The 12,717-nt window shown below is 33.0% G+C and overlaps 1 protein-coding gene across 1 annotated transcript in view; it reads right to left on the bottom strand.

Annotated features, from left to right (window-relative positions):
- Positions 1-2,668: 2,668 nt before the first annotated feature.
- by (focal adhesion protein tensin) overlaps positions 2,669-12,717 on the bottom strand; it is a 726,462-nt gene continuing 716,413 nt past the window's right edge. The window contains exons 20-23 of the mRNA XM_072536011.1: positions 11,337-11,644; positions 10,803-11,103; positions 9,015-9,350; positions 2,669-5,776 (exon numbers count right to left, since the gene is read on the bottom strand). Of these exons, the coding sequence (XP_072392112.1) occupies positions 5,617-5,776; positions 9,015-9,350; positions 10,803-11,103; positions 11,337-11,644 (1,105 nt within the window). The 3' untranslated portion in view covers positions 2,669-5,616. The remainder of the gene's footprint in view (positions 5,777-9,014; positions 9,351-10,802; positions 11,104-11,336; positions 11,645-12,717) is intronic.

The following is a 12,717-nucleotide window of genomic DNA, read 5'->3' as shown; positions in this document are numbered from 1 at the left end:
ACTCGGATTTTCGATGTGCAGCTCCGCCGTATAATATAGTCCACCTACAATACTTATTTTACAAATTTCCAACATAGTTTCAGATGAATTATACTTTAAATTACAACATATTGATGGTTGCTACTGTTATTATCAATCAAATTTTAACATTTAATTTTACATATTGCGGATACTGTCACATTTAGACACATAGCTCCTGTTACATTGACTACTTTGTTCAGATTTCCGTCTTAAAAGCCATTTTAATTGGTTGCTATCAACAAGTCCTCACAGACACTTCGTCTAAGGATTAGCAACCTCAGTGGAGTTTTACGTTGCCATGTAATCAATTCCTATTGTAACTGAAACATTCTAAATTTTAATTTTCAAGACTAACTCAAAGTTGATCATATAACATTTAAAGTATTAACCACACTTTTTGTAATTACCTTGGTCAAAATTTTAACTTTCTCGTTTAATTTAATTAAAGTGGTTAAACTTTTTAGGGTAGCATTGATGATGGAATAGTTATGCCGAAAACGTTCTGTAATGTAGCCCGATGGGGTTTTTTATTATTATACCTTTTATAAAGGAATTTTTTGTGATACATGGTATACAGCCAACTACAGGAATTTAGTCTCCTTTTGGATTGGAAATAAAATCTCTTTCCCTACCATGAATTTTACCCTTAACTGTATTTCTTTATTCTCTTTATTTTTATATAAAATAATTTCTTACAAATTTATCTGTTTTTTTTAATAATTTTTTTCATATCTACTTATTCAGCTTTAAAACTGCTTATTAACCCATTTCTATCGTTGATGCTCTCAGATCTATTTTTCTACCTGTTTGAATTCTCATATTTTCGGATATTTCGCTTCCATTCTCTACATTTGGACCATGATTGTTGTGTTTAACAAGCTGGTTACTTTTTATGTTTTGTGAATATCCCGATGACGTAAAATGTGACAAGCAAATTCTATTTTAAATTTTTGAGGTTCATTTACTTAATATTTTAGTAAAATGCCATTATGTGTCTTATTTGTGGTCGCGGAAGTTCGAAAAACATCACTTTTCAGGTAAGTCATTTTTTAAATGTGTATTCTTTTAGAAACATTAGGTTATATGTTGAATAGTTAGTGAAAGCGTTTAGATTATTTAATAAATAAATTATTATAAATAATACTGAACAATTTCAATTAAATGTTTTGTTTTTTTTATTAAAATTATTTATTTATAATTTTTCTAAACAGGTTCTTTTTCCATAGATTTCTATTTGAGAAACTGATTCCAAATTTAAATCTTAACTTCTAACTAAAGTACAATGCCACTATTTGGAAGAGTGATTTCATCGTTTAAACGCGGAATATCCTCAAATTTAAATGTACACGACGGCCATCAAAAACTACTCGTTTAATATGCGTTTTCTCATAAAAAATCACAGAATGTACAATTGGTACATTTATTTGTACTTCTCTATAGTAGACTGGACCACGAGCTGCCGTAGTGTAGCCGTTTCTTGTTCACAAGTAGCAGTTATGGTTATAGAAACCTGAATTCTTGGACGCAGCGATTATTAGCGACATAAAAATATCAAAGAAAAATGAGTTTTTTCAATGGTAAAAATTGAGCACAAAATTGTAATGAAATAAATTTTATTTACATGTTCCGTTTCGTTACATAATTAAGTTTATAAAATAAAAATCGATATTTTACATTTCATTCCCATTCCGTTTCAAAGACTTGGCAACTTGGGGATTTGTAAAGCATCGTAACGGTAACACCACCGCACGTGCCGAAGCAAGAAACGTTTATTTACGTAGGCGGTGCTGGCGAGAGTGCTTGTGTTGTATTTTGTGGTGATAAACCGAGTGTTATTGGAATTTGTCGTTTTATAGTGAATTTTTAGTTATATTCTGTGATTATTGAAATACAATGGACGAACAACCGAGTAGTTCCAAGAAATGACCAAATTCTGGTGTTGATTCCAAAACTGAAAAGCCGCAAAATAACGTCAGAAAAGAAGGTAGTCATCCGATATGAAGGAATTGTCAGCAGAAAAATGGCATCAAATGTTAGCCAAGTGTCATTCATTTTATTTTCGGAATGAAATTCCAACACTGAAAAAACTGTTCTAACACTCAAGAGCTCGAAAACGATTACTTACGCTCGAAATGAATTTTCGATATGTAAAACGCAACAGAAAAAGTATGTTATTAGAAAAAAATAATAATAATTGTGTGGAGAAAATATTTAAGCAAAATTCGTAGCATTGGACGGAAAATATATTATTTGGATGAAACCTGAAATGTCAAAAAGTAAACGCGAAGCGTTTATAGAAGGCTGATTTATAGGATTAAAAGCTACATCAGGAAAGGGACGTTTAATCATTACCTGTAGAGGAAGTGATACAGGGTTCCTTGATGATTGTTTGCTTCAATTTGAGGCAAGATAAATAAGAGATTATCCGAATATTATTATTCCGAAGCAAAAGTAAAACCTGTAAATAAATATATTGTGGACTATTTCGAACAAATAATATTTAAAAAATATAATATAATTAACGTTGAAATAAAAGTGGCTGTACGCCACTGGATTTGCATACGTCTTTCCCACTTCTCCGCCTTCAAACGATGAAATCGCTCTTCCAAATAGTGGAATTATAAAGATCTGAAATAAAACACAGCGGTTGTTTATTAGTATTTATTTTTAATAGATTCTTTCTAAATACACCATTATATTATATCTATTATAACAGTTATTATTTATATGATATTAACATTTTGATTGTTTGATATTTGTAAGAGATAAAACTATTTTTGTACTATTAATTAAACAAAACTTTAATTAAATCTAATATGGCACCAATGGCAATATCCTCTCTAAACACTACCATTTTATTAACATCTGGGTATATTTTTAATATTTTCAGTTAGTCCCCCAAATATATCTATAACATGAGTACCACAGGCATTTTTAACATAAAAATTGCACTTACGTTTAAAAACACCGTATGTAACATTAAGAAAACTTGAAAAACATATTCTTTGTTAAGTTTTGTATAGTGTGTAAATATAACGTTAAACGTGATACGTTTGGGCAAGTTTTCGATTGTACAATCAATTTTCGATTATGCATTCATTGAATACATAATCAGACACTACGCTTTAGATACCTACTATTAATTTAGAATATTCCGATTAAGCTGTAAGTACATGTCTACTAAAATTATACTCTTTCCATTTACTTCATACTTTCTAAAAGTATTCATTCTTTTAACGAAAAAATACAAACTAAAAAGATTTAAAAATATAGACAAACGTTTAAGAGATACCTAGTAACAATGGATAGCTCAGGTTACGAATAAAATGGATTTAAGAGGGACAACTGGCAAACAAAAAATTATTGGAACCGAAAGATGGTCATATTCGCCATAAACCGGGATTGTATATGGATTAAGCATCTATAACAGATATAAGAGGAGCTCCAATGAGGCATTCCTTGGTGTTTCAGCATATATACTGATAATTTGGTGTTTTTAGCAATACTAAAGAGGAATTACAGGAAGAAAAACCAATAGAGACTGAAAACGGTTCAATGAAAGTTTAGTTTAGAAATATAAAATCTGCAGACTGCACTAGAGTTACTGCAAATACTGATAAAGACTGCACTAGAGTTACTGCAAATACTGATAAAACATGGAAAAATCTCGCGACAAACTTTTAAGTATTAAAATATGTAAGAAAATCTATTGATATTAAAAAAGGAAGAATATAACTTAAAACGACTACTTAAGGCCAAAGATGAGAATAACTGACTTTCAACGGCGAGAGGCAGGTATATTCCACCATGGACACAACTCTCTGGAGAAGTAAAAGAAGGAAAGTCAACCATTTAATTACCTAAAATATCGTTTTACCAGCGATGAAAACTCTTCACATCTGTTATTATTAACGAGGAAGTGTTTAATAGATTTATTTGCCATTGATAGAGCGGTTACTGATACAGAGATTCATACAAATAACGATTAAAATATAATAGTTGCTACACAATATTTTACCCTGATATCTATTACTGAACTGACTGACAATGTTAGTTTACAGGAGCGGTATATATATATATATATATATATATATATATATATATATATATATATATATATATATATATATATATACATATATATCAGTTAAAATAAATATGAACTGTTAACACAGAGAAATTTAAAAACATCTTTTATTAACTTAACTTTTTTGACTAAACAGAAAAACGCAGAAAATAAAGCATATATAATCGAAATGAAATAATAAAAAGATGCTAAACGTATAACTCGACCTATAAAACTTCAGTTTGTGTAATTTCCTTTTTCCCAATTTAGTAAGTTTTTAGGGATGACCTGTACCGATTTCCCGAAGCTATAGAATGGAAAATTTTGAAGCTGTGACCGTATTATCTTTATTAATACGTATATTTTTCTTCTGTAGAGGTACATTGTGTCAAACCCAGACATTTGGATATCTGCATTGTGAAAAAAATATTAACCAAGAAAACAATTTCATTTAGCTTCTAGCAATATCTCTTACTGAAATCAAAGTTGTCAGTGAAGTCGTTTAAAATTCAAAAACAATTTTTTAAGAGCGGCCTAAAATATTGTTGGGATAAATCAGTAATTTTGCCGTATACAGCAGATAGTGAACCGCCAATGTGAACTGTTGGTTTCAGCTTCAGTTATCTACGCAGATCTACAAATATTCTGGTAGATATATTTGGGAATTTAACAAGCATCGTTGTAGTGTAAAAGTGGTTCAAAATTATTAGAAATACATCTAAATTATCAGGTTTGTACAAAATCTGTGTTAAGTGATCTTCAGTAATATGTTCTGTTCTTCAAAAGATTTAAAAGAATGCTCCTATATAATAATATCATGTTTGTTCTATCCAATTTTAGACGTAGATCTGTCATTATCTCTTTCCTACGGACTCTAAGTGCTATTCTAATTCATCTTGATCATCTCTCAATATGACTTCACTGGCCATTGGCAGCACAATCAAGTACTTAGTGTACTAATCTTAATGCTTGCAAACCTATTAAATAGAACCGAGTTATAGGTTTAGTAAGAAAGATGAGAAGTGAGACGATTTATTCAAAGATCAATCTACTCATACCTTATACCTGATAAATAATTTTGATCAGTAATTTATAATTTTTGTTTATATCTCATAACAAAAACGGCGTCAAGGTACAGTAGAAACCTTTTTCTGAAAATTCAAAAAAATCTGTGAACGTTGCTAATATTTCAAATATTTCAAGCACTTCACCATGAACATAAAATACAACAATGATAAGCGACAAACCTGATACCAAGCAGCCTCAGGTTTATCACCTTATCATAAAATGAATAATGAAAAATAAATTGGGACAGGCACACTTAGTGTTATTTAAATATATACATATATAATATACTTCAGACAACTGGTTCTGAAGTAAAACAATTTATTAATCTTAAAAGTATATATATTATATTAAATAAAAAGGGACTAGGCGTTAGAAATTTTGTAACAGCTGTATTCGTTAAACTTTTCGGTCGATTTGTTGACGTAGTGATGGGAGAGATTGGGGGCATCTCGTGTTTCGTTTCAGACGATGTTGGGTTTGATGCCACTAGATGTTAGAATTTTGTTTAAGAAATTTACAATGGCTGCTGCTGGTTGCTCGGGTTCTAGTTCAGCAAATAGATGACACTGGTTGTCAGGATTATTAACATTTGGTTTTCTAGCTACAAAGCCGAATATTCTACTGAAAAAGAAAAAAAAAGTTGAATATAAAGTAAATATAAATACTGTAGCAAATAATAAACAAATGTATACCATAAAACAATTTATACATATAACAAAAAGTACTGTATAAGACAGGCAATATAGGCAATCAGTCGTCAAATGAGTACACCAGAGCACATTTACCCCAAAGTTGTAAGAACAATACCCATCATCTTTTAGACACACTGCTCCAACGTGTTAAACTAGATGGTTTCTCCCAAAGTATTTTTTATATAAAGTCGTCATGATCGATTTCTATGACATTAAAAGATTTACCAGTTTTCGGTGTTTTATATTGATATTGAGTGTAAATAGCTTCAGAAAGTAATGCTAGTTTGATTTTTCTCTCTTTTAAAAAATGAACATTATTTCCCACGTTTTGTATTTGGTCGTTAACCCGTACGTTATAGGTAATTTACTTTATTTTATAAATGACTACGACATAGTGGTATGCAGCAATGACAAATTTATACTTTTGTAGTGGGATCGAAGAAATGTAAACAACACCAACGCTATCTTTATTATCCTCAAAAACTTCTTTTTAGTTATCATGCTTTCTCCTGTTATCTTCTGCTAAAGTACCGTCCTTAAGGCTGTTTTATCGGTGCACCAAAACCTAGGGACAGTGTTTTCTCTGTTATTTACTGACAAAATGTCTCGAAATTTGGACACGTTATTCGAAATTATGTTTCCTTTAAACTGATGGTTTTACTTTTTTTTATTTTTTTGAAACTTCTGTTGAGAAATTGGAATATACTGTTTAACGTTCTATTATAACCAAACTTTTTGCGCCCATCACTCCAAAGAGTTTTTTTTTTCTGTAATCGTTGATTTTTGTTTCACCTTTCTGTGTCCAGTAATAGTCGAGAAAAGCGTGTTCCAATTTTAAAGAAAATTGCTAAAAAATACTGAAATCTAATAGTGAAACGTGTTACTCATCATTGGGCTTAGTTTCATCGTTATCGCCTTCGTGACGTCAAATCTCATGAACGTACGGTCAGTTAGTTCGTGTTAAAACTATTAATTTGAATGGAGAATAATGTATTTGTTATCATTAAACTACCCGTCGGCCGGCGGCACTGAGTAAAGATGGTCTCGCGTAAGCAGTGTAGAAAAGTAAGTGATACGCCCATTTCAAATCGCAGTGTACTTGAACTGCTAAAACAGCCTTAATTTTAGTTTTCACTATGCAGATACACTTGTTAGTAATACGTAATATTGGTACGAAAAAATATTTACACACTCTTATTTTCTTGCAACTTTAAAAAGTAAAATGCATGGTTTATTTTCAGCTCGATATAGATGGATATTATTTATGTTTAGGGTTGACTTTGCAACTGCAAAGTGTATTTCGGTACAATGAGCAAACAAAACCCGTTGCCTATAGCAACACTTTGTAAGAATATAAACAAAGATGCAACTTCTGTACTGACACGACTCACAAGTGTCACTATTGTTTAAATAAATTATACTAATATATTCCCAACATACCGGTACAATGCAAAAGCGTCACTATTGAACGAACACAGCGTTACGTCTCTTAATACACACATTGGTATACTGAATGCGTGTCTCTATTGTTGCATTTACTTACGCCATCCAGTAAACACTATGCGAGTTAATGTTCCAGTCTTGTTCCAAGAAAGTCCGTTAAATTTAAAATTCAATTGTAAAAATTAATAAAATTGAGTGATTTTTGAGATGTGCCACTATTGGCCCGATGGGCGATATACTCCAGTTCATGAATGCCAACACAGCGTAATATGGATTGCCTAACAATGGCAATACAGCAACATTATATCCTATATCTTAAAAATTTAATAAGAGTTCAGGTTGTACGGCCCAAATAGCTCCTGTGATTCCAAGGTAAGCAAGTCTGCACGTTGCTGAGTTTAAAGATGGCACTTTTTTACTACACCTTTACCATACTATTGATGCATATGTAATTGTTGGTTTTACCACCATGTTATAAATCCAATAGAACATTTCTGGTTTTAAACTTCACATTTTTGCATTAATGCGTCTGGCTACCATGAGCTTGTTGCATTATATCTCTGACAGTGTCATTAAATTTTTCGTTGGCTAAGATGATCAAGTCATTTGCATAGCCATGATGCCTGTCGTTGCCTGTCAAAGTCTAGCTATCAGCTCATCAGTGACCAGATTGCACAAGAGAGGAGATAAGACTCCTCTAGCGAATAGCCCCTGGCTAGTGTATCCCCCAGTAACATTGCGTATATCACATGGCTCCTCAGTATTCAGCCTATTCACCTGCAGCTTGTTTTGTCTGTTCCTTTTAGACTAATTGCTCCTGTGATAGCTTCATAGGAGGTATTGTCGAATGCCTCCTCTATATCGATGGAATCCACGTCACCTCTTGGTTTTCCAGAACGTACTTCACCCTCTGTACGAGATGGTGCAGTACCGTTTCCGTAGAGAGTCCTGCTTGATACGCGTACTGCCTCCGATGTATTGGACTTTCTACCAACACAACATCTCTAATATGTCTATTCAGCAGTTTTTCTAGAGTCAACAATATGTAAAAATGTGTAAATACTCGAGCATCATCACTTGAGAGTCATCAAGGAGTGACAAAGAAGAAATAAATTCCGATCACGGCTTATAAACTCCAAATACAAAGTACCATGACGGTTATAAGTGAACTTTATAACCATGTTGTCTGTTTAATATTCCCAATACCGACATACGGATGTGGATTTTCATGAACCGACCACGGGACAAATATTTCAATTTTAAATGAGCTAAAAATCAGCAAACGGACATCCAGCAAATTCCACAGTTAAAATACCTTGGACATGTTATGAGAGCAGACACAGAAAACATGGAAAGACTTATCATCCAAGGAAAGGTAGAAAGCCGAAGATTACGAGGAAGATTTCCAAGATGGATCGATCAAATTACAGGCATATGCAAAAGACCTATGCATGAGTTAAAAGAAATAACAAGAGACAGAGATCTTTGGAGACGGACAGTACATGACATCACGATAACCACTACACTCCCTCCGTCCCTCCGGGGGCTCAAGATTGAAGAGAAAGAACGTCTATTGATCTAATTGATCAAAATAACTGTATTAATTTTTTTTAGATAAAGTAACAATTAAACAATAAATATTCTGTGTCTAATATTTGTCTTAATACAGTATCCTGAACACTATCTAAATCGATATATCGAGAAAAATAAATTTAAATACTCACTTAGAACTTTTCTCTGCTCCTGTATCTTCGGCATTGACGAGCCACTTGTGATCGGCGGGATCTAGTCCACAATGCGACACTGTATTAATAGGGTAATGTTTTCTAAAGAACAACTTTCGCTTGTTATCCGTTAATGTTACACCTTGGTCGCTGACTTTGAAGTGAACTACTGCTGTGCCTGGAAGTGGGTTCTTCTGGAAGAGCTGCATCACAGCTTTCTTGATAGCTTCGGGTCCGGTTAACGATTCCATGTCGATGGTAGAGAGGTATAGAACATTACAAGCTGCTCCTTGCGTATATAGTGATTGTTGCTGGACGCCGTTTTGTTCAGAATACCTATAACAAAATATCTATAGAAAGAATATGTAACTAGGTATATAAAAAACACAGTTCTACTAACCAAAATGTTTTTATTACAATATAAATTATAGAAAAAGGAGGAGAAATGTTTCATTTATAAATTTTGAAAAAGCATTTATAGACCGAGTCGATAGACACAAACTATTTGCCAATATGGAAGAATAACCAATACACCAACAATCAAAAACATGTACAGAAATACAAATTTCAGAATTAAAATTCAGCCAAGCGAAACAAAACAATAAAATATTGGTTTTGCTTCAGGTTGTTAATATCTTCTACTAACTTTTTCTCAAAACAGATAATATCACAAAAGATTGAAGAAATTTTGTTAATAGGGCGACGAAAACTTGGTTAGTTAGAGATCAGTATAGAGGAGGTACAGGTTGTGACATATAAGAATGTTCTTCTTATTAGGTTGAATTTACGGACGAATCTTAGGATGGCTGTGCATGTTTATCGATTTGTTAAGAGAGCAAGAATGGTCTTAGGCATTCTGGGCGAATGTTGGCGGAACCAGATCAAGTGTCAGGAGACTGCTGTGCTTTATATAGAAACTATTCCATACTCTTCGTATAGCGTGTAGGTATTAATAGAGTGTTTTACAGATCCAGAAATATGTTTTCTAAATTAGGAAAGTCAAATGGAAGAAACTTCTTAAGGTTTGTAGTGGCTACCTTACTGTATCGACGGATGTGATCGATAAATCTGATGGCCGAGAAATGGAAAAATTATTGACGACGAAAAAGAAAGAGAGCAATACCAAAGAAGTGAGAGGAAGAGCTGTTAGGAATTAATGGCAGTAGAGATGAGCAGAAGGCAGAGTAAAGGTTACTTGGACCCAGCATCTCATCACTGATCTTAAGATGTGGATCGGCAGTGAACACAGCGAGGTCAAAGTATCATATTTCTCAGATGTTCACGGTAGTATGATTGTGTCAACTCCTACCTGAAACGAATTGGTAGCGTGGAGACTGACGTGTGTATAAATTGTCAAGGAGAGCAGAAGAACCCAGTGAGAATGTTGCAGAATGAGAGGATGAGGATATAGAGGGGCATATTGAAGTACCTACTATCTTACTACCGTTGGTTTTTCTACTACCATCATGCTCTACTCATCTTATGGAGGTTTGTAATGGGTAGAAATCATACGCTACTTTCCGATCTAGTCCGGATAATTACTATTAAGAAAACAGTTAGAAGAACACACTGTCTTCTTCTTATGGTGCCTATCCGTTACGGATGTTGGACACTAACATGGCTATTCTGATTTTGTTGACTGCTAACACACTGTTGACTGTTGAACACACTGTAAGGTTCTTTAATTCTGTTTTGGCGTGCCAAAGAATTTATATTAATTAATTATTAATTATTACTTTATTACACACCAACATTTACTGTTCTTAAATTCATTGGAAATATATTTACCTCAAGTCCTCATGTGGAAGAATAAGTCTGCAAGGAAGTGCCATCTGGGTAATCGAATGTTGGTAAATCAATGCTGACAAAGAGCTAAACACTGGTTCGTTCTGACATCCCTTTAGTCGAACTCCTCTGCTGGTGGGTTCAATAAGAAAGTGGCGGATTAAATCGTCACTGGAGCCACTCTTATTCTGCACATTCGATGGCACTGTAGCAACTCTTAAGGCCAATCCAAAAGCTCCTGGGAAGGAGTTCGAGTCTCTAACTACAAAAGTTCCTGGTTGTTGCTCACGGAGCATAATGATAGCTAAAATATTTATAATTACAATATTAAATTCACAATCTACTTCCTAAAAATATGTAGGATAATACTTTTAAGTTTTACACACAAAAGGAATGTTGTATATGGGGGACTGCTTCCCATATTCTTCCCCTCCCTTTATTTTCCTTTCACACACACTTTTCCCTTTCTCTCAAGCTTTATATATTTATTTGAGTTAATTTATTAAGTCTGTAGACAAATGTTAAGTAAAAACTTACCCTGTTCTCTACTAATAGAAGGCTTGTACCAAAACTTGGAAGTATCTCTAACAAATTTTACATTAGCTGCTGAAACCTCATGTGGCGATTCGTTGTTCGAGTTTATGGAGCTTCTTCTGGATGTTCCGTAATAAACAGTGGGGGAAGAAGACCCATTATAGCTTGGACTTTTTGGACTATGCTGATAGTTATCGGTGGTATCTCTAAAACCTGATGTTGGCGTTGCCGAAATGCTGCGGCTAGTAATTGTGTGAGTGTATTCTGCTGAACCGTTGGTCAAGTCGGAGGGAGAAGTCGGTCGGTCCTTTCTGTTAACAGGATTTTTAAAATTAAAAATCAATTTAATATTTGTTATTTTACAGCAGTAAAAGAGTTTAACTTATACCAGCATTCTGGAAAAATCTTCGTATACATCTAATTAGTATGACACCAATTCTCACAAATCACGTTTCCAAACAGAAATGTTGAATTCAATTGATGCGTTGCAAACGTTTTCCTTAATATTGATTAAGTTGTCAATATGATGGCCTTTGTGCGCAGAGGAGCAACAAAGATCCAATTGAGTCAATATACATATATTTTTAAAATCAAGGAGAGGATATCGTTAGTAATACTAAACGAGATAAGCAACATAAGATGCTTGATAACCGAATTTCTGTTGGTGGGATGCAAAAAAATTGGAAAACTCATGGAAAAATTTACGCTGTTGACTTAAAAAGACGTCAATAAAAATTATCACAGTGCCGCTGTGATAAAATAGCCATTTTCATCGCAAGTCTTCATAGAACAATAAAGTCATAAAAAGAAATGAGTTGAAAAAGGTCGAGGGAGGAAGAAACGGTTTATTACTATGTTGGTTGAAGAGCTATAATATAAGTTAAACATTTTTACTTTCACAAAATATAGGTACGGTAAATAAAATTGTGCAATTGAAACTGAACTTTGAAACATAAAGAAAAAACAATTGTCATTTTGTACATAAAATAGAATTGAGATTGTAAAAAGCAATGTGCTACGTCTCCGTTGGAGTTATACTTCTAATATCTTATATTCAACTTAATCCTTCTTAGTACCTGATATCAAATTTGTCAACAAAGACAGCAGCAATTGTGGAATTGCAAAAATAAGTTTAATTGATTTATGAAATTTGTGTAAATATTTTAAAAATATCTAGATGTTCTTGCCGGCGCACATAAGTCGATTTAATGGATTTACGCGGCCAAAATTATTTTACAACATATTTCTACTAAAACTCATAGAAATCAATAAAAATATTGTTTTTTAAAATTTTTTATATATCTTTCATGAAAAAAATCAAAATTTAACAAAAAATAAACAGGTTTTTGTCTATACCTCAGACATCGGTGTCTGATATTATCGG

Source organism: Diabrotica undecimpunctata, chromosome 6 (assembly GCF_040954645.1).
Source record: "Diabrotica undecimpunctata isolate CICGRU chromosome 6, icDiaUnde3, whole genome shotgun sequence".
Taxonomy (NCBI): Eukaryota; Metazoa; Arthropoda; class Insecta; order Coleoptera; family Chrysomelidae; genus Diabrotica; species Diabrotica undecimpunctata.
Note: the sequence above shows the minus strand (reverse complement) of the source record. Positions and strands in the feature narration are given on the sequence as shown.